This window comes from Oxyura jamaicensis (assembly GCF_011077185.1).
Source record: "Oxyura jamaicensis isolate SHBP4307 breed ruddy duck chromosome Z unlocalized genomic scaffold, BPBGC_Ojam_1.0 oxyZ_random_OJ71529, whole genome shotgun sequence".
Lineage (NCBI taxonomy): Eukaryota > Metazoa > Chordata > Aves > Anseriformes > Anatidae > Oxyura > Oxyura jamaicensis.
This window is the reverse complement of record NW_023305585.1, coordinates 116-27,310: the sequence shown is the minus strand read 5'-3', so window position 1 is coordinate 27,310 and position 27,195 is coordinate 116. Positions and strand designations below refer to the sequence as shown.

At 42.4% G+C, this 27,195-nt stretch overlaps 1 protein-coding gene across 1 annotated transcript; it reads left to right on the top strand.

Moving 5' to 3' along the window:
• The first annotated feature begins 833 nt into the window (after positions 1-833).
• Positions 834-9,928, top strand: LOC118158707 (SET-binding protein-like). Its single transcript, XM_035313380.1, has 2 exons — positions 834-1,022; positions 6,923-9,928. The coding sequence occupies exons 1-2, from the start codon at positions 905-907 to the stop codon at positions 7,477-7,479; spliced, it is 675 nt and encodes a 224-aa protein (XP_035169271.1). The 5' UTR covers positions 834-904; the 3' UTR covers positions 7,480-9,928.
• The last annotated feature ends 17,267 nt before the right edge of the window (positions 9,929-27,195 follow it).

Sequence of the window (27,195 nt, the reverse complement as noted above, 5' to 3'; positions counted from 1 at the left end):
GGAAGATATCTAATATGTAAGATTTCAAAACCAGCAGTTTAAATTTTACGCATTTGAAAACAAACAAAAAAATGGGTTCAAATTGTAAGAGAGTTTGAGAAACATTGCTAGGGGAGGAATGTACCAACCTTGCTTGCATATCTTTTATTTTCTTGGAACATTTGACCTCCTTGTTATATTTGTACCATTCGTTTATTCCATTTTGTAATTTCTATATGAGTAACTCTATGAGAAACTCTGATGCCATCAGAATCTGTTGGTAGAAAAATGTATGACAAAGTACTCTTTTTTTTTTTTTTTTTTTTTTTTAACTCCCACCTCTTTGATGAGTTGTAAGTTAGATTTTTATTTGTAAGGGGATTCCTAAAAATATGTAGAAGTGTAATGTGCTTTAGACAGGGAAATATATGCTGAAGCTGTTACTGATGCCTGCTCCTTACTCAGATGAAACACACATTGAGTCAAGTCATTACAGAAGAGAAGTACATAAGCTTGTGTGGAGAATATACTACATAGAGAATGACAAATAGACAATCTTAGTGAATAGAGATACGAAGCGTGTCTGTCTTTAAACATGTATACATGTGTGTATTTGCTTGCAGAAGAGTAACAATGTGGAATTATTATTCTGGTTTCCCACTGTTTATAGAGATCACTGATAGCACCTTCTGAAGCGAAAGTATTAGAAATTAATAAAAATCTTGATCCTTGCTAGTATCAAGACCATATGTACAGGGAAATATGAAAATATATTGCTGTAGCAAAGACAGCATCTGAGTACTCATCTCCAGATAGTCCCCAGTCTGATTCAATTCATTCATCAACGTTCATCCAAATTTTGTTTCCTTCCCCAGGAATTGTAAGACCCCACTTAAAAGCAGACCAGACTTCACTTCACAGTAAAATGGAAAGTTCTGCCTGTAACATGATGACTAGAAGGAAACCAGCAGCTGTTGACAGTGTTGCAATGCCAACTCCAGTATTACCTCTCCTACCTTCAGCAGCAGCAGCATCTGAAGCAGGTAAAGTTGTTTCTCTCCGTTCCCTCTATTTCTTCTTCACCTTCTTCCTCCCTGCACTGAACGCTATGTACTTGTACTTCTTGATTTGAATAGTAGTTGCAAATATGCATATCCGATGTGATAATCAGGCTGTAATTTTTTCTAACACTTTCTTATCATGATCATATCTTGGCATATCAAATCACTTTTATTCACATACCACCACTCGTGCAATAATGAGGATACAAGTAGCACCAGCCTGTATGGTCTAACAGGGGACTCTGAAGCAAGGCTCTTGGGTTGCTTTCTCAGCCCTGTTGTTCATTTATTTGAATGTTCCCATCCCTGTAGTATGAACATGCTGAATACACAGTGAATAGCTAAGGAGAAGCTAAGATTTTTCTGTATACTTCAGTGATTTTAGCATAATATTCTGTCTTGCAAATGTGAAATCGTCTGGGGCAATGAACAGTAATTTAAAATATATGAGAATAAATAAGCAGTAGTAGCATTTTTTTCAATCAACTTATATTTTGTGCTTCTATTTGGAATCAGATTGGAAGGTGATAGCTTTATACAGTCAAAAATTGAGCCAATTCATTCAGTCATCATCATGCCTTTTGGGGGGCATGTATAGAGAAGTTAATCTTGCATTGTGTCTTAATTTCCAGTAAATGCCCACTGTACATTACCCTACATGCAGCCATTAGGAGTTTCTTAGTCTTGTCAAACCTCTGATTCCAGATTCACAAAAAGGTATTTGTATCATTGAGTTATGGAATGATAACATATCTAATTATGCAATTGAAGGTGCTGTTTCAGTGCGCTCTTTTTGATTTTCCTCTAGTTTCCTGAATAAATAGTGAAAACAAGGGAACCATGCTGTAAAGTGGCCTCTATAAGGTAAATTTTATGTAAAAAAAAAAAAAAAATCAAGAGTCTCTGTTTAGCCTTTAATACTTTCCTATATATAAACTAAGGATGTATTTTTAATGCAATGGAGAATGAAAGCACACAAATATTTTATGCTCAGTTTCAAGATGAAAGTGTATGCTTAACTGCATAGTTCATTCTTTCCATTTTGAGAAGTCTAAATTGTTGGTTTATCTGTAGCCCAGATGTTGAAATAATTTAGTGAAAACCGAAAGAAACTGTGTTAATGGGAAAATAGGACAGTGCTATGGGTTTCCTGTAGTTAATGGAGAGCTCTTTGAAAATTCCTCCATTCAAATGAAGTCAACAAATTGAGCCCAGCTGTTGAGCAAACAGTCTTCTCTGTGCCGTGTTCTTGCAAGTGGCCTCAGGCAACTCTGAAGGGATGGAGAATGATAGGCTGTAAGATTGATCTTTAGTGCTGCAGACATACCAAAGCCATCCAGAATAAAGTCAGAGGAGCAATGGAGAACTTCCAAGACATCTGATATATCCTTGTTCAACACCACTGTGGTGGAGTGGGTTGTTCAGCCTCCTTTAAGCTACCTTTGGAAACATATATTTTTGGTAGAGATTTCTCTTATTGCCTCAGAAGCTATTTCTAGCTATATCAGTCCTCTGTGACTTCCCAGCTTGGCCAGCACTCATTTTGATTTGTCTCTGCCTATGAGACAGAGCCACGCTGCATCTGCATACCCCAGGGAGGGGAGAAATGCAGGGCCTCGGTGTGCCTTATTTTAAATGTGCAAAGGTGTTTGTTTGTTTGTTTGTTTTTAATGCCAACACTGCTTCTCACTTGTTTGATGCAGCTAGGTAGGTTGTTTGTTTCTGGAAAGTAGGGGAGGGATGGAGGAAAAGTATAAAAGTTTGATTGGACAGAAAGCAGCAGCAATGTGCAGAAGCAATGTGTAACTTTGCAGTTTGTTTTCATAGCCTGCATTTGAGACAGAGTGTTTGCAGGGGACACTGCAGTGTGCCTGTCTCTGATAGCATGTGGAAAGCCTCAGACATCCATTTTCAGACAGAAGTCCAGAAATGCTGGTGCTTATCTGAATTATTTGTGTCTCAGGAGGCCAACCTGTTTCTCTCTCCTATCACTCTCTAGCGATCTCTCTGAAAGAAGGATTTCCTCTGTAATGGGTCCTCCCCATGGAGTAAGGGAAAAATCAGGGCACTTTCCTTCTTCTGCCAGACTTTTGCATTAAGTATTTCTAGCTTCTGATCACTTTGGGCTAGACTGTGCCAAATAGCTTCAGGGCTTCACAGAGGCAGCATGTGGCCCTGCAGCTTGGGAAGGTGAAGGGAGATAACTATGCCCAAGCAGCAAAGTCCTCTTCCTGGTACTCCATCACCTGGAGGTTACCATCATGTTGTATCATCTCTTCAGAGACATATTCCCTTCTTCCTGTGTTACTATTCCCAACCTCCTCTTCATCCCTTTTAAGATGAATTTCACCTAATAGAGATAGGGGAAAGTCTTCCTCCCAGAGCAAAGTTTCCATGTGCAAACAGTAAATTATGTGCAGGAAGAAAATAACAAAGCCTAAAAACAATGCAGACCAACTTGGGTCCAGGGTTGAGCAGAGGTCTGTCTGGATAAAATGGAAAAGATTAGTACTTAGCTTTGGTTTTCAGCAGAGCAGTATATCACATGGCAATATAGCAAAATATTTTATATCAAAGATTGCTCACCAAGAGCTTCCAGATGAGTTGATAACACCTAATGGCTCACGTCAATAGTGGTTTATTTTGGCAGATCTCCCTGATATTTTGTCATATGCACATCTCATCAAATCTTCCCCCTGCAGATCCATCAGACTCCTTTCTACATAGCCTCCCTTCTCCAAATGTAGAATCAGAGGTCCCTGACTCTCAACGGTCAAAATAATATTGTGTTTCCTAATATTGCCTTTAAAAAGCCTGACTTGAAAGGATATTACTTATTCAAGATGTGTATTCTGACTATTGGCAGACCATGTAACACAATTCAAATATTTATAAAGCGTGCAAGTTCAGCGGCTTGCTAGGGAGAAAAGCAAAAGCATTATTAGTAGCTTCTAACAAGCTTCCTGGGAAAGTCATAAACACCCCAAAGTATTTATGAAAGAAAAATTACTACAGTAAGCCAGCACAGAACAACTTATTATTATTATTATTATTATTATTATTATTATTATTAAGAGAGAATGAGTTTCAGTCCAAAAGGAAAGGGTCTGTCAGATTGCAAAGTTTTAGGATGGCAAGAAAGTCATCTCAACAACATGAAGGAAGACATTGGGTATTCAGCTCACAGATTTACATATAAGTGTAGGTATCTACCACTAACTGTCTGTGTATCAGTTGATTTTAGAAAACTAGGCAGTTTGGAAGAAAGCAAATGCCTGCCTTTGCTCCACTCAGTCCCTGTCTACACGTCATTGAGCTCCATTCCATCTCTAAGCCTGGGTGTTCTGGATGTCTTGGGTGACTAAAACACCCATCAGGGCTGGCAGGACCACCAGGAGACCTGCACCCTACTTATTCAGTATCTGGGGATCAGAAGGATGTCCATGATCATCTAAAAAGGCATTAAACTCCCATTTTAAAAATAGAAGAGTAGGAATGCATCCTCTACTGACTGTATGGAGCAGATCTCCATTGACGGCAATGGGGATACATACTAGATGCAGAAATAACAGATATTAATAGATCTCAGTAGGGACATAAAATTTTGTAGATTCTTCTTTTCAAATTAAGTTCCTGCCCTTTGTCTTGCTGTCTTTCCAATTCAAGATGAGAGTAATGCCAAATCTCCAGATTTCACCATGGACTTTGCATTTTTTCCTGTATTTTCACTAAAATTCCCATCTACAAGATTTCCATCGCCAACTGAAAAATTTCAACTTTACTGTCTGGGAAAAAAAATGCATCTTGAATATAGGTGTTTTCAAAAAGTCTTGAAAATGGGCCCTGGCAATAGTGATAAAAGGCAAAATGTGGACAGCAAATATGAAGGCTGTGCAAAGCATTTGATTTCTTAAATCCTCTTACCTAAAGCTACTCTCAGAATCTGGGAGAAACCCAAAAGAGTTGAATGCTTAGGACTGAAAATATTGGGACTTTATATGTTGGTCATCAGTGAGGCCACAGAGTAATGGCTTTGTGTGACAGGGATCTATTTTTTTTGATCAGATGACTGAGAAGGAGCTCACGGCCACTTGTGCTTAGGGCTCTTATACCCACCCTTTTTAGGGGTGACCTACTTGAGAGGAATTTTGTGCAACTAATTAGATTTTCCCTAGTAGTTTGGACATTTCATTTCTTTTCTCTTTTTCTTTGCTACCAAAATGAGTGCATTTCTCTTTTCTTTTGTCCTTTGTGAATCACAAACTGCAAGTGGGTTTTATTTTTCTTTTATTTGTGTGGGGAGAGGGTTACATATGGAAAATGTATTTTGTTTTGTAATTAATGAAAACCAGACTTTGGGAAGTTGGCCATCCAGGTCTTTATTTATTAGAGAACATATGTCTGTGTTTTGTTTATGACTCACTCCTACTTCTTGCATTGTAACTTTGATTTGTTTATGCAAGCTCTTTGCTGAATCCAAGCAACATGGTGGTATAAGAGTCAATAATTTATGTTGTCCAAGAGGGGAGGACTGTAAGTGATGTTTGTATGCTGAATCTGTCATAGTGAGCAAGGGAAGATTCTGCCACTTGACAGCTCCTGGTTATCTACAGAACATGCTACAATAGCAACTTTATTTTAAACTACTGCTAGAAGATTGCCCTGTTAGCCATGAAGGGAATGATAACCCCCAAATGAACTTTTCTCAAAATCTTGGCCACTCTGGAAACTTCAAAGATTTCAAACCCAAATGACTGCTTGATAGTCAGGTGTAAATTAAGTTTGCAAGTAGATGTGGGATGAGGTTAATTTAGTGGGATGTTTTATTCTTTACTGAAAAGAAATCACAAACTCAATCATTTCTTTTCCAGCAGCACAGAATGGATATGTTAGGAGTGAAAGGGAGCACCAGTTATTGCAATAGCAGAATTAATACATACAGTTTCACTCACAAAGGGATAGTTACTTATAATCCACATGCAAATCTTGAACTCTGAACAAATGCCACGTGAAAGGACAATGAAAAAATTTAAAACAAAAAAAAAAAAAAAAAAAAAAAGGTTTAGTGTCCTAAGCAAAGGCCCAGGAGCCAAGAAATGCTGGGTTCTCTTTCCAGCTCTGACAGTGACCTTGGCAAGAGACTTAACTACTTTGGACTTCATTCATTCTAAAGTAAGTGATCTGAACCAGGCAGGAGTAAGCTTACTTCAGGGGCCATTAATGTCAATTATACAACTGATAGTTTCAGCTAGATTCTGCGGAGATTATAGTAAAGAAATCCAAGTGGGACTAACAAATTTACCACAGGTGAATTGAGCCACAGAACTTTCAAGTGCCCACTATTTTCAGTAACAAACACTTTTCATACTATCTGACATCCATGGCAAGCATTAAAGACCAGTGTGAAAACATCAGGAGTATGTGTTTGGGGTATACAAAGTTTAATAGTTACGGTGGACCAATGTGACACCTATGCTAAGCAGCCCTTTCTTCCCTCCCACTAGAGGCTTAGGAATGAGACTGAAGCAAACCCACAGTAAAGCATTGATGTAGGAAAGTTTTGCTGCTTTAGAAGAGAAGAGAACTGGAGAGAGATCACTGAGGACAACTTAACAAAGTTGTGTATTCATCTAGACCAGTAAAAGAGGAGGTAACAGCAATTCTTCTGGGACCGTAATAATTATCTTTTTTTTTTTTTTAATTGCTTGTCTATGCAACGTCCTTTCTCACAGCCACTGCTTCTTCAGTAGTCATATTCAGCCTCTCAGTCTTGAAAACCGCATTCGTATCACGAAGTCTTCGTGATACTGAAAGCAGACAAAGGAGGGTTTCCATTCACTGTTGTTTGACCCAGCCCTGTTTCTGTCCTTGTCTCCCAACAGCCAGCCCACCACTGAAAAAAAGGTTCAAGCACCGTGAAATCGAAGCAATCCAGTGTGAGGTGCGCAAGATGTGCAACTACACCAAGATCCTGTCCACAAAGAAGAATCTGGATCATGTGAACAAGATCCTGAAAGCCAAGCGGCTGCAGAGACAATCAAAGACAGGCAATAACTTTGTCAAGAAGCGGAGGGGGCGTCCCCGGAAGCAACCCCTCTCCTTTGACGAAGACTCCAGAGACCAAATGCCCATTCTGGAAAAATGCATTGACCTTCCCAGCAAAAGAGGTCAGAGACCAACACTGAATCCATTGATACTGGAGCAAGCAGCCACCCAAGACACAATCATGGCCACCATAGAGGCTGTCATACACATGGCTCGAGAGACGCCACCCCTGCCACCTCCTCTTCCTCCTCACCCCCTGCCACCCCCTCTCCCTCCACCCCGGATGCCCCGGGTTGGGAAAAGGAAAAGTAAGTCCCCACAGGAGGAGGAGGAGGATGTAAAAGTGAAGCGGCACCGGAAAGGCAGAGGAAATGAAAGCGAAGGCCTTCCATAAGGCCAGCACACCCCATCGGATGTCAGGTGCCGGTAGCAGGGCATGCTGGGACTGGTGGACTGGAGGCACACGGTCTGCTTTGCCCCCACGGCAGCACCGGACTTATCCCTCAGGCGGCCGAAACCCATCATGGAGAGCTGTGCCAGCTGGGGTTCACATCTTCCTTTTCATCGCTTCGGCCCCGGCCCCTCAGGAAAGAGGGGGAAAGGGTGAGGGGCTGGAAAGGTGGGGGCGAGGGGGGGGGGGGTGTCAAAGTTGGGGATACTGTCTACTTTGCAGAGTTTCCAAAACTAATCAGCATCTTGGCATTGCTGTGCTCACACCGTACCCGGAGGCAGGAGGTCGTCCTCACAGAGAGCTGAACGTTGTCACTAGGGCTGCATGCTCGACTCCGATTATATTTGGCAGGCCAGGTGAAACTAAGAGTAACCATACCATAGTAGAAATCACTGTAAAAAAAGAAAAAAAAAGAAAAAAAAAAGAGAGAAAAAAAAGGAACAAAAAAATAGTGTAATTTTCTCAACTGTGATATTGCTTATAATCTGAATTTTTCTTTTCTTTTTTTTTTTTTCAGTTTTATATAACTACCGGGTTTTGGGGCAGCATAACCCCAAATGCCTGACTCCTATATATATATTTTTTTCTCATTTACTTGCCTAGTTACAACAAGTTGCAATATAGACAATAGAAAAGTAGAGCCTTACATGTGCACACTCTCATTCTGAGTGCTATCCCAAGGAACGACGGAATATCACAACATTTCAAATAAGGTGTACAAGGATATATTCAGTTATGATAGCATGTTTCTATGAAGCAACTTGGCATTTCCAATGGCATGTGAAAAAGGGGTCATCCATCAACCAAGTTGTTTTGATGCTCAGTACATATGAGTAGAGAACAGCAAGACACTTCTGGGGAATAGAGTTATAGTAAACATGGACAAAATCACCAAAAAAAAAAGAATAAAAAGTGAAAAGAAAAAAGTAGGACAGAAAAAATAGAGTAAAAAGACAGGGCCCAACCCTACCAGTTCTTACCACCTGCAATTCCCAGTGAAATTATGGGAAACCCAGGATCAGAATTATTTGCATTGAGTAGCAATGCCTTGAAATGTTCTTTTAAAGAAAATAGATAAAGTAGATAGTTTAAAAAAAAATAGAGAACAAAACCCTATGGAAAATAGGTTATTTCTTGGCAATTATTTCTTAAAAAATAAAAGGAATAAGTGTTCTTATCTGAAAATAAAAATAAAATGTTCAAAGGGTATCAACACTGCAATTTTATTAATGCCACTTTGGACATGTACTCCAAGTTGTGGTTGCCTTAATAAACTAAAATAATTTTTTTTTGTACATAATGTAATTATAAAGCTCTCAGTCTGCATGGATGCAAACTGTGTGTGACAAATTGTTTCTTTAAATGGACAGTTCAAATTGTACATTTCTCATTCAAGTTGTATGTTAACCATTGTTCTAACTTGGGTAAAATACCCGAACTCCATTTCCACAGCCCAGTCAAATGTTTAACTCAAAGACTGAACATGAAGCTGTTCCACTGCAGTAACAACGCTTTAAAATAATAATAATAAAAAAATCAGTTGTTGAAATTTGAAATAGGGAAATAGGTACATTCAACTTTATTTTATTTCTTTTTAAAGTCCTTCAGTACACCCAACATCTGACATGGCAAGATGGATATTAAAATTGGGAGGGGGAGGAGGGAAAATTCCAGTAAGGGAGTGGGGAGTGGAATTATTCAATGATTCATAAGCCAACTGTTATTCCCATGACATAGCATGACAGTAAAAAAAAAAAAAAAAAAAAAAGAAAGACAACAGAAAAGAAAAAAGTCTCCACCAAAAAAAAAAAAGCGTTTTTATTCTTTTATTTACAAAATCATATCAAGACTATGGTGTTAAAGGGACACTGTAAACATACAGCTCATTATTCTTAGAGACTGATTTTTCTTCTGTGATAGCACCTTAGCTTATTAAAACTGTATGCGTTTGGGGTTTGGACTGGGGGGCTGGGAGAGGGTTTTTTGTGTTGTTTTTTTTTTTTTTTAATTATTTTTTTAAGGCTGGAACAAATGTTGAGATCCTATCTCCTTAAAACTGATAAGATGGATCGCAGAATTTTGTTTCCGATTTGTTTTACATCATTCATCATACTAATTTGTGCTTTTAGTTTTCCAATTAATGCAGCTTAGAAATAAACTGACTGGTTGCTGCTTCTGTTACAACCAGCTTTGCCTTTCATTTCTCTTAAATCAGTGCAGTGTTATCGACTGAAGCTGTAGGCCTGCAGGAAAAAAAATGCTTATGCCTTCTCCAGCTCCTCCTTTCTTTCTTAAAAAGCATTGGATGGAGTTTTAGTTGATTCAGAAACCTTTGGTTTTCCATCTTTCCCTTGGGCCTGCAAGTAGTTGACAGTGTCTCTTAAAATGCAAGAAAGAAAAAAAAAAAAAGTTTTGTATTCCAGGTAGCCTATAAACTGAAACTAAGCACATCTAGCCTTAATTTCATCTTCAGTGATCTCTTTATTAGCCTTGAAGGACATTTCAACACGTAGCAAGTGGAACAAAGGTTTGAAAGGATCAGATTCTGTCACTGAATGCCTGTTGAGGTTTCAAGATCTTACACAGTGCCAAGTCTTAAACAGTGCCAGTAAAGGCACCTAAATGATTCTATGATTCTATGAAATGTACTATCCAAGATGCTGCTAGAGGCAAAGCCTCCACTTGGAAAGCACAACCCCGTATACCCTTCACTGAGCATTTTGCATATGGCGGGGAAAAAAAAAAAAAAGGCACTTTTGATCCTAAAAAACTATGGGTAGCATTCAAGACTTGGTAACTGCAAGCTGTCCAGTTAGGATGGGCTCTACCCTGGGTGCCCAAGGTTTTTTTTTCTCAGTGAGGAGGTGCTGGAAGAGCACGGCACTGCGGTACTGCCAGGGCTGTTTGTCCGAACACCAGCCTGGTGGCAGGAAGATTAGCTTGTTAACTTCTGTGAAAGCAGGCTGAAAATACTGTTAGATGGCACTCAGAATTTGTGTTCTGCATAATGCATAGTCTATAAATATGATAAGCAAGTTGCTGACAGAATAATATTATAAGGCGTTGTACTACATGCAGATCATAAAGGATTTAGTTTTAGGGCTTAAGGCTAAAATCCCACTCCTGCAGTTTATTACCCAACGATATTCCAGTAATGAGCTTTCTGATTTTTTTTCTTTCTCTACCACTAGGAAGATTTACTGAGGAACTCTCTAAATTCTCTCCACACATTTCCAAGGACTGTATAAAACTGGGGCAAAAGCCCTTTTGCTTATTAAGACCAAAAATACTTTTCAAACATGTCCATCGTGTCACAGATTTACACGTTTTAGCATGCTTCAATAAAAACACAAAACAAAATCATATGGCTGTCAGCCACATAAAGTGAGGCCACAGGTTTGCATCCTCTCCATGGGTCCTATATTCTTCATCCCGGTGTAAAAAGAAAGGGGACAAATGTGCGGGGAGAGAAGAAAAACAAATAAATGATCACTTGTGTCTCCAAGAGCTTCATACTATCAGTTTCTTGAGCCCTTCATTATTAAATTTTCTGTGAAGCACCTTGCATGTTTTTGGGTAACTATGAAAAAAAAAAAAAAAGTGATAGTAGTAATCATCTACTAGGGTATCCTACAGCATGGCCCATGCCTCTCCACTTGATAGCAATGCTTTAGACCATCCATGTAGAATATTTGGTTTGTGTTCTCACATTTTTTGGGCAGTCTGGTCTGATGAGGTGCTGGTTCATCACTGGGGTTTCTAAGCACTACAGCAATACAACGAATAAGCAGTAATCACTGTTCCATAAACAAGGATTTCCCCAACTTTTAATTTCACGTGCCCTGATTAAGGACTTAAGTGCATTTAAATAGTATCCTGAAAAAAAAATCACTGGAAAAAAAAAAATAAATAAGATGGTTTTCTGAATTGAGAAAAACAAACATCATGCCCTTGCAATGCCTCTTCCTTCCATATCATCCAAAAACTGGGGTGCAGCAGTTCTGAGACAATTAGAAGCACATTTCAACAAAGAACACATATTTGAGATCTGCTTAAGATGCCTGCGTAGGTTGTATAAACAGTGGTTTACATAGAAAAAAAAAAATAAATGTAAAAACATGACAAGAGCTGCCAATTGGACAACATGGGGAAGAAGTTCAATCCCATGTTGGTTTGTTTTACTTTTCTTTTTCTTTATTTTTTAAGCTATTTCTTAAATAATAAATGCACATGAAGTGCTAAATATGTATATACTGTATTTCAAAAAAAAAATCAAATGGAGCACAAGATTGTTCTATAATTTGTGCTGGCTAATTTTTAGTTTGTATTCATAAGTGGTTTTTAAAAGCCTTTTTTAAAGTGTAATTTGCATGTTCTACTTTGATTGTATGTAAACATATTTTAGAGCAAAAAATGTATTTGTATTTTATTGAATATAGAGGCAAGAAAAAAACTTGTACATTGTTTGAAATGTTCTTTTTGTAACAGTTTTTATTCATGAAGCTTTTTTGTACATTTAAAAATGGATATGGACTTGATGTTCTTTGAGGCTTAGATACATCTGGCATGCTTTAATGTCATGCTCCTTCATGATCTTAGGTGTTAGTTTTTAAACATTTTTTTTCTAAAACAAAGCTCAGTCTTTTCGCTACCAAATCAGGTTAGCACAGAATAGAGCACTTAACTAAAAAAAAAAAAACAAAAAAAAAAAAAAAAAAAAAGGAAAAAAAAGTTAATCCTATTCATATGTTATTCATTGTGTGAAATTAAAAGAATTCAATTCAGTCTAACATGAGTTGTGAATTCTTTTGTCTTATTTTCCATGTTTCCCATCACTAAGGAGTTTAATAGCTTTTGGGATACTAATACCATGCATTCACAAGCCTTCTTTATGGTAATGGAGAAAAACATGCTTTGGTTCTGTTTCTTTTTTCTCTTCTTTTTTTTTTTTTTTCCTTTCCTTTTTCCCAGAATATCCTTAAAAGTTAAAAATGGACTGTGCCATGGGCCCCATGGACAAAAGGGAGCTTCCCACATTGAGGCTGTGTGTATCACCAAATGAGCAGAAACATCTATGGTCCAAACCATGTCCCCAGGCACTAGCACAGTGGTACCTACCGCACAGGTGGGCCTCCCACTCCTGAAGCAGATGGAGCATCGCCTCCAGACCCCTGCAGGGTGAGGAGTCCCAGGGGCTCCACCACCTTCCCCAGTGGCTCATCAACCTTTGCATGGAAAGCAAATCCCAGTCCCTGGAGAAGGCAGTGATGCTCAGGTGGGATAAGTGACAGTGTCCTCTCATGTTCTGCCCTTCAGTTTTTTGGGATGGGTTGTCTTGATGGGACAAACTCATCTAACCACTAGGACAACCCCTCTGCTTATACAGCTATTGCTTCCCCCCAAGGTTATGTCCAACTTCATGTAGAGCTGCTCCAAAGATCTCATTTTAATGGGTCCTTTTTCTTTCTCTTCTTTGTATCTTTAACATATGCACAGCCCCAGCATTTGACAACAGTTTGCAAAAGTGCTGACATTTTTGCTCACTGTTTTTAATGGGCTCTGTGATGTATAAGCCACTGGTCTCTGACTGTAACCACATTTTTGTAAAAGGCCTGTGGTAAGACTTCGTCAGAAGCATCTGTGAAGTGTCAAGTTTTGTGCTTACTGCTGTAGTATCTGAGGACTGATCTCCCCTCCCACCAGCTCTTTTCTGAGATTTACCTCCCACTGCCACTGAGCACTGCTGTGCTTTCATGGTATCAAATTGCAGAGATGATGGAGATGGCAGGGAGAGCATCTGCTGGGAGAGAGGGCGTTGACGATGTTCGGTTTCTGTCATTGTGTGTGTGTGGCAAGGGATGAGGGCCTCCGTCTGTCAGTTTTTCATGTGTTCATGCCTATGATCTCTTCTTTTCACCAGACTGCTGACACCATGTACAGTGTCAGAGCACCATACTCCTCTCTGGTCTCCTCCTGGGCTGGAAGGAGTCCTTGTTCAACAGCTTTGTGGGTTTTCTCAAGGTAAAATCAGGCTCTTGCTAGGATCTCTCTGTTTATCCTGGCTGTTTCATCCCTGGTAATTACTCCAGTATTGTCTCCTCTTTCCTCTGAGGAAAAACAAACAAACAAACAAACAAAAAACATCGAAAATCTTAGGAAAAAAAGCTTAGGAAAATCACAGGCTTTGGTAGGTTGTTGCTTTTTTTAGGTAGCCTTTGTTTACTGAAATATTATTCTCATGTCTATATTTTGCTCGAGTCCAGTGCTTTCCTAATTTACTTTAATACTTTCATTATTTACCTCTGCCTGAAATAATAAAAAATAATGAAAACACCAAGTGTGTCAGAAATAACTGCCATTAGAAACAATGTTCTTTCCTGATTATCCTCCTTTTATTTTTCTCAGCATCCTTTGCTCACAGAATTACTGAAACTCTGTTCAAACGTTCTTTGGTCATCCTCCATATTATTGGAGTTTGAACTTAGGAGGGAATTTCTCACTCCACCCACAAGGTATGGATAAGGACATGAGTAGTATCCCTAGGGTCAAAGTATGATCTTAATTCACTCCTGATAGTGGAGGATGTTCATGTCCTCCAGGACAAGTAGGCTGACCAAGGTGACCTTCCCTCAGCCTCAGCTGGCAGAGACAAGCCTCGATCTCCCCCATGGTGCCATTTCCCACCAGACTCCATGGCTATCTCATCTGTCAAACTTACGTTGTGTGAAGGGAAGTTTAATTGGTGGAGATGCCTGCAGCCTGTATGCAAGTTGTGTGAGCTCATGACAGCGTTGTTTTCTATTCTGTAATATGGAGCATGCACATAATTTTAGAACCACTCTTCTGTTACCAAGTAGAATTTTCCAGTGACTTTGAGGGGATGGATGACAGGATCCTGTGCAAGGTTCTTCAGTACATATCATCCTGCAAGTTCTAGAAAGCAAAGGAAAGCATAGATAACCTAAAAAATATATGTTTGGCCTTTTATTAGCAATTAATGAACTGCATCATTACTGTAGTAACATAGAGGGTTCCAAGCTAATAGGAAATACAGAAATCACAGTGAAGTGTGGTGTATCAAACGATCTATACATTTTTACTGTAAGCTACAGGAACAACTGGCATGAAAGCACCGCAGGGGCTGTAAGAGGAGTTGAACAGAATGTTAGTGCCATTGTAAGTGTTGTGGTTTAACCTGGCTGGCAGCTAAACACCACACAGCCGTTCTCTCACCCTCCCCCCTCCCTCTCTGGGATGGGGGAGAGAAACGGGAAAGTGAAGCCTGTGGGTTGAGATAAAGACAGTTTATTAAGATAGAAAGTAGTAATAATAATAATAATAATATGTACAAACAAGTGATGCACAATGCAATTGCTCACCACCCGCTGACCGATGCCCAGCCCAACCCCGAGCAGCCGGCCCCCCCACCCCGGCTAGCCACCCCTATATATTGTTCAGCATGACGTCAGATGGTACGGAATACCCCTTTGGCCAGTTTGGGTCAGCTGTCCTGGGTCTGTCCCCTCCCAGCTCCCGCTGCACCCCCAGCCTGCCTGCTGGCAGGGCAGAGCGAGAAGCTGAAAAGTCCTTGGCTTAGTGTAAGCATTGCTCTGCAGCAATTAAAACATCAGCATGTTATCAGCACTCTTCTCATCCTAATCCAAAACATAGCACCCTACCAGCTACTAGGAGGAAAAATAACTGTCCTAACTGAAACCAGGACATATATCCACCCCTTATTCCATACCATTTATGTCATGCTCAGGTTACACTCTTTCCAATATATTCTAGTTCTACATTCTGGAGCCTCTTTTTGCCAGAGGCTCCAAGTGGGGCCATTCTCCCCGGCTGCAGTGTAGAGCACATTCTTTACATCTGGTCCTGTTTGGACTGGCCCAAGGGCTACTGCATTAACTATTTCCTGCTTAATTTGTTCAAAGGCTTGTCGTTGCTCAGGGCCCCATTCAAAAACATTCTTCTTACGGGTTACTTGGTAGAGCAGGTAGAGGGTATTCCAACTCCTGTGGCAAGCCCTGTGGCTGGGCCAGAGAAGGAAGCTGTAGCAGTACAAGTTGCCCCTGTAGACAAGGTGAAAAAATGGTATAGAGACTCAGGTCATTTAGAACGCAGAGAGTCTTCTGCTAGGTGTAGGTATGGAGAAGACGAGGCTGGGCCATCAGAGGTGCAGGAGGATTAAGATGGGGATGTTGAAAAATCAACAGTAGTTACCCGAAACCTATACCAGCGTGAGCTACGAGATGTGCGAAAAGATTTTGGTCGCTGCATAGGTGAGCAGCTTGTCACCTGGCTGCTCCGGTGCTGGGATACTGGAGCCAATTGTGTGGAATTAGACGGCAGGGAAGCCAGGCGGCTGGGATCCCTTGCTAGAGATGCAGGCATTGACAAAGCAATTGGAGATGGAGCACAATCTCACAGCCTCTGGAGGCGTCTCCTGTATGCTGTAAGGGAAAGGTTTCCCTACAAGGAAGAACTTGTATGTCTGCCAGGCAAGTGGACCACTATGGAGAAGGGAATCCAGTACCTGAGGGAATTAGCCGTACGGGAGGTGATTTATGAGACCGAGACAACGGACAAACACCCACAGATCCAGATGAAGTCAAGTGTACATGACCCATGTGGTGGAAGTTTGTACGGAGTGCACCATCATCATATGCCAGCTCATTGGCAATAATGGCCTGGAAAGAGGATGAGAAACCCACAGTGGGTGATGTGGCTAAACAACTCCGGCAGTACGAAGAAACTGTCCACCAACTAAAAGAGAATACTTTGGAGAAACTCTCTGAAGAGGTCCAGCAACTTAAAGAGAGTTTATTTTCCTCCCCTCCTGTACAAACCAATGTCTCTGCTATTAGGGGTAAGCGCTCATCCGTGCAAGGAAGACGATATAGTGGATACACACCTCGTGCTATCCTGTGGTTTTACCTAGGTGACCATGGAGAGGACATGAGAAAATGGGATGGAAAATCCACCGCGACCCTAGAGGCACGGGTACGTGAGTTGCAAAAGAAAACAATCGGGAAAAAGGGGTTCTCTGAAAAGTTTGCTGCTCCAACTTCCAGCAGGCAGTCCTTTAAACACAGGAATGAAGATTCTGATGAGGATTAGAGGGGCCCTGCCTCCAGCCAGGGGGAGGAAAGGGACAATCGAGTTTATTGGACTGTGTGGATTCGATGGCCTGGCACATCAGACGCACAGAAGTATAAGGCTTTAGTAGACACCGGTGTACAATGTACTCTAATGCCATCAAGCTATAAAGGGCCAGAGCCCATCAGTATTTATGGAGTGAAAGGGGGATCTCAGCAGTTAACTGTATTGGAGGCTGAAGTGAGTCTAACCAGGAATGAGTGGCAAAAGCACCGTATTGTGACTGGCCCGGATGCTCCATGCATCCTTGGCATAGACTCTCTGAAGAGAGGATTTTTCAAGGACCCAAAAGGGTTCCGCTGGGCTTTTGGCATAGCTGCCTTAGAGACAGAGGGCATTAAACAGTTGTCTACCTTGCCCGGTCTCTCAAAGGACCCTTCTAATGTGGGGCTGCTGAGGGTCGAAGATCAACAAGTGCCAATTGCTACTACAACTGTGCACCAGCGGCAATATCGCACCGACCGAGACTCCTTGATTCCCATCCATAAGCTAATTCGTCAACTGGAGAGCCAAGGAGTGATCAGCAAGACTCATTCACCATTTAATAGTCCCATATGGCCAGTGCGAAAGTCTAATGGTGAGTGGAGACTAACAGTGGACTATTGTGGCCTGAACGAAGTCACACCACCACTGAGTGCTGCAGTGCCGGACATGCTAAAACTCCAGTACAAACTGGAATCAAAGGCAGCCAAGTGGTATGCCCCAATTGATATCGCTAATGCATTTTTCTCCATCCCTCTAGCAGCAGAGTGCAGGCCACAGTTTGCTTTTACTTGGAGCGGAGTCCAATATACTTGGAAACGGCTGCCCCAGGGGTGGAAACATAGCCCTACCATTTGCCATGGATTGATCCAGTCTGTGCTGGAGCAGGGGGAAGCTCCTGAACATGAGAAATCCAGTTTTTAGGAATAAAATGGCAAGATGGATGTCGTGAAATCACTATGGATGTGATCAACAAAATAACAGCTATGTCTCCACCAACTAGCAAAAAGGAAACACAAACTTTCCTAGGTGTCGTGGGGTTTTGGAGAATGCACATTCCAAATTACAGTCTGATTGTAAACCTGCTCTACCAAGTAACCCGTAAGAAGAATGATTTTGAATGGGGCCCTGAGCTATCCTGGGCCTTGAAAAGCAAGTCCTATGGTGACATGGCACCCCAGAAAGAATTGAGTCAGACAATGGGACTCATTTCCGAAACAACCTTAAAGCCACTTGGGCCAATGAACATGGTATTGAGTGGGTGTATCACATCCCCTATCACGCACCAGCCTCCGGTAAAGTTGAGCAATACAATGGACTGTTCAAGACTGCACGGAAAGCAGTGGGTGCTGGGACATTCAGAAATTGGGATGCACATTTGGCAAAGGCCACCTGGTTAGTCAATACTAGGGGATCTGCCAACCGAGCTGGACCTGCCCAATCAAACCTGCTACGTACAGTAGAAGGGGATAAAGTTCCTGTAGTGCATGTAAGAAATATGCTAGGTAAAACAGTCTGGGCTACTCCTGCCTCAGGAAAAGGCAAACCCATTTGAGGGATTGCTTTTGCTCAAGGACCTGGATGCACTTGGTGGGTAATGCAAAAGAATGGGGAAGTCCGGTGTGTACCTCAAGGGGATTTAATACTGGGTGAGAATAGCCCATGAGTTGAGTTGTATTATGTTAATAATTAGATAATACTGTGTGTCATCACTACCATAGATGAAAATAGTGATTAACTAGAATGTATTGGAAAGAGTGTAACCTGAGCATGACATAAATGGTATGGAATAAGGGGTGGATATATGTCCTGGTTTCAGTTAGGACAGAGATAATTTTCCTCCTAGTAGCTGGTAGGGTGCTATGTTTTGGATTAGGATGAGAAGAGTGCTGATAACATGTTGATGTTTTAATTGCTGCAGAGCAATGCTTACACTAAGCCAAGGACTTTTCAGCTTCTCGCTCTGTCCTGCCAGCAGGCAGGCTGGGGGTGCAGCGGGAGCTGGGAAGGGACAGACGCAAAACAGCTGACTAGCCAAAGGGGTATTCCATACCATCTGACATCATGCTGAACACTATATAAGGGTGGTTAGCAGGGGTAGGTGGGCTGGCTGCTCGGGGCTGGGCTGGGCATCAGTCAGCGGGTGGTGAGCATCTGCATTGTACATCACTTGTTTGTACATATTATTATTATTATTATTATTATTATTATTTTCTATCTTAATAAACTGTCTTTATCTCAACTCACAGGCTTCACTTTCCCATTTCTCTCCCCCATCCCAGAGAGGGAGGGGGGAGGGTGAGCGAACGGCTGTGTGGTGTTTAGCTGCCAGCCAGGTTAAACCACAACAGTCAAGCAGGACCTGCCCTTCATAAAGCCATGCTGACTGGGCCTGATCGCCTGCTTGCCCTGCAACTGCCGCATGATGACAGCCAAGATAATCTGCTCCATGAGCTTCCCTGGCACTGATGTTAAACTAACAGGCCTATAGTTCCCCGGGTCTACCCTCCGGCCCTTCTTGTAGATGGGCATCACGTTTGCTATTCACCATTCAAGTGGGACCTCCCCCGATAGCCCGGACTGCCAATAAATGATGGAAAGCGGCTTGGCCAGCTCTTCCGCCAGTTCTCTCAGTACCCTCGGGTGGATCCCATCTGGCCCCATCGACTTGCGTACATCTAAATGCTGTAGCAGGTCGCCAACCATTTCTTCGTGGATTGTGGGGGCCACATTCTGCTCCCCATCCCCTTCCAGCAGCTCAGGGTACTGGGCATCCAGAGAACAACTGGTTTTGCTGTTAAAGACTGAGGCAAAGAAGGCGTTAAGCACCTCAGCTTTTTCCTCATCTCTGGTTACTAAGTTTCCCCCCACATCCAGTAAAGGGTGGAGATTCTCCTTAGTCCTCCTTTTGGTATTGATTTATTTATAAAAAGATTTTTGTCCTTAACAGCAGTGGCCAGATTGAGCTCCAGATGAGCTTTGGCCTTTCTGATTTTGTCCCTGCACTTGCTCGCAACATCCTTGTAGTCCCGCCTGAGTGGCCTGCCCTCTTTTCCAAAGATTATAAACCCTCTTTTTTCTCCTAAGCTCGAGCCATAACTCTCTGCTCAGCCAGGCCGGTCTTCTTCCATGCCGGCTCGTCTTTGGGCACATGGGGACATACCGCTCCTGAGCCATTAAGATTTCTTTCTTGAAGAGCGCCCAGCCTTCCTGGACTGTTTTGCCCTTCAGAGCTGCCTCCCAAGGGACTCTGCCAACCAGTGTCTCGAACAGCTGAAAGTCAGCCCTCTGGAAGTCCAAGAGAGCGGTTTTACTGATCCCCTTCCTGACTTCGCCAAGTATCGAGAACTCTACCATTTTGTGGTCACTCTGCCCAAGACAGCCCCCGACCACCACATCTCCCACCAGTCCTTCTCTGTTAGTGAACAGAAGGTCTAGCAGGGCACCTCCCCTGGTAGGCTCGCCAACCAGCTGCGTCAGGAAGTTATCTTTCACGCTCTTCAGAAACCTCCTGGACTGCTTTCTCTGGGCTGTGTTGTCTTTCCAGGATATGTCTGGGAAGTTGAAGTCCCCCACAAGAACAAGCGCTGACGATTTCACAACTTCTGCCAGCTGCCTGTAGAACTCCTCATCCGTCCCCTCATCCTGGTTTGGCGGTCTATAACAGACCCCCACCAGGATGCCTGCCTAGTTGGCCTTTCCGCTGATCCTAACCCATAGCGACTCCACCTTGTCATTCCCAGCCTCAAGTTCGATGACATCAAAACACTCTCTAATATAGAGAGCCACTCCACCATCCCTTCCGTGCTGCCTGTCCCTTCTGAAGAGCCTATAGCCAGACATTGCAGCACTCCAGCCATGAGAGTGGTCCCACCACGTTTCCGTGATGGCAACCAAGTCATAGCCTGTGTGCTGCACAATGGCTTCCAGCTCCTCCTGCTTGTTGCCCATGCTGTGTGCATTAGTGTAAATGCACTTCAGCTGGACCTTAGCCTTCTCCCCCAGCCTTGCCACTGTTCCCCCTGGCACACCTCCAACAGGCTTTGTTTCATCCCCGCCCCCCTTCTCACCTAGTTTAAAGCCCTCTCAATGAGCCCTGCCAGCTCCTGGGCTAGGATCCGTTTTCCCCTTGCGGACAGTTCGGACCCATCTGCGGCTATCAGGCCAGGTGCCGAGTAAAGCGCCCCGTGGTCAAAGAACCCAAGATTTCTGTGTTGGCACCAGCCTCTGAGCCACGTGTTTATCAGGTGGGCTTTTCGTGTCCTCTCTGAACCATTCCCTGCCACTGTAGGAATGGATGAAAACACCACCTGTATTCCTGCTCTGTCCACTAACTGTCCCAGCCCCCTGAAGTCCCGTTTGATAGCCCTCAGGCTTCTCTCATCAATGGTATCACTGCCAGCCTGGACTATTTCATCATATCATAAACTATTGTTACACTGCACAGTACCATAACGATCTTAAACCAGGGCCCAGAAAGGATAAACAGCACGACAGGGAACACATACAGAAAGTAATGTGCTATAAAATTCTGTTTGGAATACATGCACAGCAGACTTGAGATTAAAGCAATCAACATTCTGACTAGCAACTATTAAGCAACTCTAATACTTATACCAATTTTAGTTTAACACACTCTGGTCAGATCTGTCATTATCTCAACCCTTCGGGCCCCACGTTGGGCGCCAAAAGGACTGTTGTGGTTTAACCCGGCTGGCAGCTAAACACCACACAGCCGTTCGCTCACCCTCCCCCCTCCCTCTCTGGGATGGGGGAGAGAAACGGGAAAGTGAAGCCTGTGGCTTGAGATAAAGACAGTTTATTAAGATAGAAAGTAGTAATAATAATAATAATAATGTGTACAAACAAGTGATGCACAATGCAATTGCTCACCACCCGCTGACCGATGCCCAGCCCAACCCCGAGCAGCCGGCCCCCCACCCCGGCTAGCCACCCCTATATATTGTTCAGCATGACGTCAGATGGTACGGAATACCCCTTTAGCCAGTTTGGGTCAGCTGTCCTGGGTCTGTCCCCTCCCAGCTCTTGCTGCACCCCCAGCCTGCCTGCTGGCAGGGCAGAGTGAGAAGCTGAAAAGTCCTTGGCTTAGTATAAGCAGTTCTCTGCAGCAATTAAAACATCAGCATGTTATCAGCACTCTTCTCATCCTAATCCAAAACAAAGCACCCTACCAGCTACTAGGAGGAAAAATAACTCTGTCCTAACTGAAACCAGGACAGTAAGTCATTTCATTACAACAATTACCTTTCTCTGTAACACAGAGCAGGACCCAGTGGTTCACATTCTCAGCTTATGCAGATCAGCACTATCCATTTCAAATGTGTTAAAGCAGTTTGCAGGAGAAAAAGATCTGTTTTCATTTTCCTCATGGAAACTATTAATCCCAAAGTGGCTTTGGAGTGCCTCTATTAATATGATGTAATATAAGCTACTGTTGTTTGTTGCCTGTAAGAAATGTCATATTGAAAATGTACTAAAAATCAAATGTTTGGAAAACTTGTTTAGCAGCAGTAGTAGTCAGACCACTATGGTTTTATAAGAGCTGTGGTTGAAAGAAGTGGGGAAAATAAGTGGAAAAGCAGGAAGATATTTAAGTATTGAGATCTAGTTCTTCTTGGGACCCTTCTGTGCTTTTAAAAAAATATTAAAAAATTCTCTAAGCTCTAGGTATCATGGAGTACACCAGCCCTGCATAAATCAAGCTTGGAGGAAGCACAGTGTTTCTTCTGCAGTGTTTGAAACAGGTGTGGTTTGTATGGTATCTGTTTGCTTGTAGGGATTTATCCCCTTCTAAAATCCCTCCCCAGCCATCAATGCAAAGCTCAGAACAGGGACTCTGTCATCTCTCCATCATTTTCCAGGTAACCTGTTCCAGAAGAAGGGAAAAGTGAGAGGTATAATTATTTGATTGGCCTTGAGTATCTTTGAAAAGACAATAAAATGTCTTTCTCCATTCTACTCCCACCCATGCTCATATCTGGCAGTTCCTAAACTCCCCACAGATGTTATTGGTAAATAATACTCCAATTAAATCCATAGAAGTTTTGTCATCAACACAAAGGGAACAAAATTCCCTGCAGCATCTCCCTGATTTAGCTTGCCACAATACTATTTGTGACCTCAAATACCTTTTAATGTCTTCTAGTTGTCTCACCCAATATTCTGTTTATATACTGAAAGAACAAGTATTTCAAGCAGAGAATTAATAAAAAAGGACAAACTGTGAAAGCCTCTGCAAGGTAAAGGCAAGGAAGAGAGCACATGAAGAGCATCTGTGGGTGAGCATTGTAGAAGAGCACAATTAGAAAAGGGATGAAAAGTGATCTCTGAAGGAGGCAAATGATGATGTGGCAGAGCTGTAATGAAGATAATGACAAAGGAAGGCACTGCTTAGTTTTCTGGAAGAGAGAAAAAAAAGCATCATACTTGAAGGGGAAGCAACAAGCACAGAAACACAAAAGGACATTAATTGGAAGGAGGGAGGCAACAAGCACAGAAACACAAAAGGACATTCATTGGAAGGAGGGAGGCGGAGAGGGAGAGGCTGGAGGATATGAAGATTTAGGTAATGGAAAGAGTATAAAAATGGAGCTTGCAAGAGAAGACAGAGGAGGCAGCCTGCTTGCTTACTAAGACTTTATTGCTGCTTTTTAAGCTGACACAGCACTCATTATTTATCCTCATTAAACAGCTACCATCAGGGCATACTTAGTGACCATTAGTCCTTGATTCCCTCTCTTTAAAGTGCAGATAAACAGATTGTTATTGCAAGAAGTAAAACTGTCTTTGCTTGGATATTGATACTTAAAAGTTTCCCAAAATCCTGTTCAAGGATTAGCAAATGACAACAAAGGTCTGACAAGAAAGGCAGCTTTATTTACTTCAAAGATATAATAATATTTATGTGCTGTTGATCCCACAGCTTTCCATGGGCAATTTAATGCTGATTCAACATCTAAACCAAGTATCTGAAGGTCAAATACTTTCACCTGCAATGAGTCTCAGCAACTTACTTTCTCATGGGGATACAAGCTGCTTTGTGCCCAAGAACAAGCCATTGTGCAATGCCACTTCTAAGACGTGGCAAACTTTGAGAAAATGAGTCCCAAATCTTTCAAGCTGGCCTGTTCTGTTGGGTACTCCCATTTCGATGTAGCATACATAGCTCTGTGTGGTCTGAATATTTAAAAAAGCAGCCATGGAGAGAGTGGAAGAGCCTCCTAGAGACAAACTTTCAAAAATATGGCTCTTTGTGACTTTTGTTGTATTGCGAATAAAATCAACATGAAACATCTGTCTTGAAGCCATCTATTAGGCCTTTGCTCATGAAACTGTGAGTAGGTTTCCATTTTGCTTTATTTTCAAATGGTGGTTCACCAGAATGTTATCTCCGGAAGGGCCTGGGTGACCCTGAGGGACAAGATCCTATCAGCAAAGAATTACATTGCTTTGGTATGTTTATTCAGTGCTAGTGTGCAACAATTCGCACACTCTCTTTTATCCCTAAAATATTACATATGCATTAAGTTTCACAGCACATCTATTCATATTCATTTCCTAGCTCCACCTAGCCCCGCTTCGTATGCTAATTATCTTATCAATCCTTCTGCACTTGCATAGTATTCTCTGGTGGATGTTTGTTGGGATAAGTACAACGAATTAATCAGAGTTGAACTTTTCACCTCGTCTCCCTGCCCAAGCTCTCTGAGCCCTTGGTCACAGTCCAAACCATAAGGTTGGTTTTAATCCGGTTCTCAGGGTCCCAGGGGCTCCTGTTATCTCGAGGCCTAAGTGCAGCATGTTATAAATTAGCTCTCAATTAATTGACAGAGAGGGTCGTGTCCAATAATGCAAATGATTTTTATTAAGTAAGCAGCCAACAAGCAAAACAGCGCTGGGCGGCTAGGGAGTCTCCGCTCCGCAACAGCACGCAACTTCCCTTTCCAGGGTTGCTGCTTTATAGCAGTCGAATTCCGGCTTGTCAGGACTTGTTGAACTGGCTGAGGCTGCGCAGTCTATTGTTGAGAGGGGGGTCGTTGTTTTTTCTACCGGTGATTAGCGTTGTGCTCGTGTTCAAGTGGGGGAGGTGAAGCGGCAAAAAGGATGTCCCGGGGAAAAGTCTGGTGTCACTTAAGGGTGTCTACCCAACACCTCCTCCTGCTATCTGCTTGATTAATCCTTCCCCTTATCAAGGTCGTTAAGTTGTGCAACCTTATCTCCTCAACGGATTCTCCAAATTCCTCAATGACAATGAACAAACCCCCACTAATTTATCACAATTCCTCCTTTTTCTTTTTCTAACATATTTTGTTCATTGAATTTTTGCAATATTTGCTTGCTGAGCATCAAAGTTTCTGCATCGTCCTCCTCCTGGTCAAGAGATTCATACTTGGCACGCACAAGCATAAGATGAGCAGCTTCTAATCGATTTTTTACAATTGCAATTACCCTATTGAAAATACATGGTCCAAAAGTCAATGTTATTATTATTAGCAATAAAGGTCCCGGTATAGTTGACAATAGTGTGATAAGCCAAGGTGAATAGTTAAACCAGGATTCATACCAATTCTGACGAGCCTCATTTTCCCTTTTGCGTTTTTCTAATCCTTCCTGCAATTTAGTCATTGTATCTCTTACTACCCCAGTATGATCTGCATGTACACAACATTCTTCATGTAAAGCTGCACACAGTCCTCCTTGTTGTAAGAAAATCAAATCCAACCCTCTACGGTTTTTGGAGTACTACTTCGGATAATGACCTAACCGATTTTTCCAGAGCTGTTATTGATTGCTCTATACGGGCCAGATCCTCGTCTACAGCAATGCGTAGAGAAGTAAATTATTGGCTTTGCTTTATCAGGGAAGCAATTCCAGTTCCTGCACCTGCAGCCCCGAGGGCCATTAAAGTGGCTAAGGTGACGGCCGTAATAGGCTCCCTCTTTACCAGATGGTATTCATTCACTGTGTGACGGGTATACATATACTCTTCAGAGTGGTATAGGATCCTTGGTATAATTACCACCTGTACACAAAAATCATGAGATGTGTTGAACAATTTTAAAGATAGGCAAGGAGTGACTCCCAACGATGAACGTACCCATTTAGTGTTATTTGCAGGAATTAACCATTTGTGTGTTTGGTCCATTTTTTCGGTGGTATGGCACAGATCATTTTTTAATCTCTTGGAACTGTGCCGATACATCTACCTTTTCCCGTCACTTGAGTCAAGGTTATCCCAATTTCCTGACCCCAACTGCACTTGGAAGGATTTGACTCATTTGAATATTCAGACCTCCCCATATCACCTATAGCTTCATAATATGGGGGCTTAAAACTTACACATAGCCAGCACCCTTCAGTTATCTCAGGATTAGTTTGATTTAGTACCTGGAAACTAGCATTTATAACTTTCCACAGATTATTCTCGAGTACAACCTTTTTCCTTTTCACAATGCTAGGAGGCAGTGTGGGAAAGGATAACTTCGTCGACTCACTAGAAAACACCGTAGTAGGTTGGGCAGTCCCAACTATCTTTACAGTCTGGACAACCAAACCTTCCTCTGATAACCCTTTATTAGGCCCGATTACCTTGGGAGTTTCGGGTTTTTCCTTCTTTATTAATATTAGCCCTCCTCTATCAGTCCCAGATTCATGATATCTTACACCCCATGTTTTCCCAAGGAACCATCTCTGGTCAGTGTGGTCAGTCACATTCACCCACAGGAATTTGCAGTTCCCCTTTTGCCGGGTTCCAGCCCCTCAGTGATAGACTGCCTGAATTTTATTCTGGTGGCCACAGCCCAGTGGTCCAAACTGTACGGTGAAGTACGTATCCCTACCTGCCCCGGGTTCCCATCCTGAGGCAATAGTCTCACAACCCCAATGAGCGCAATAATAATGATTTGGATAATTACAGTAACCTCTTCCCGGATTAGAGGCTGGACACATATAAAAATCCAACTGATTATTACACATTGGTCCCGCAGTCGTTAGGTCACAAAGGTCAGTCTTAAAACTAGGGGCACCAGCCGTAGTGATTTGCTGTATGACTTTTCGACTTTCCCATTGGATCAGGCTCCACTTAAAAGGTTGGTGCGGATGGTGTTGAGTCGCTATGCAGGATGAAATCACTGCGAGAACCCCCCAAGTACCAATAGGAATGGCTGAGGCTCATTTCTCCCCACTATTCACTCCTCTGCCTCGCTCGTCAGTTGGGTTGCAGCCAACTACGAGGGTTTTAGTTCTTCTCGGCAGCAGTAGTGTTCTTCAGGGGAGAGCCTTTACCTTAACCCACGGTACCTATCGGGTTCGTCGCAATGTGAGCTTCAGGTCTTTGTTCCCTGGAGCGGCCTCCCACTTCTCGTCACAGATGGGTCCTTTAACACAGCTGGCATTTGTCCATCCTTTCTCCGCAGTCCGGATGGCTGTTTCTGTAGTAAGCAAAACAACATAGGGGCCTTCCCATTGTGGTGTTAGTGTAACTTCTTTCCA

Coding starts and splice junctions, on each gene's coding strand:
- LOC118158707 (XM_035313380.1), top strand. CDS start 905: ATGGAAAGTTCTGCCTGTAACATGATGACTAGAAGGAAACCAGCAGCT. Junction 1,023..6,922: donor AGCAGCAGCATCTGAAGCAG/GTAAAGTTGTTT, acceptor GTCTCCCAACAG/CCAGCCCACCACTGAAAAAA.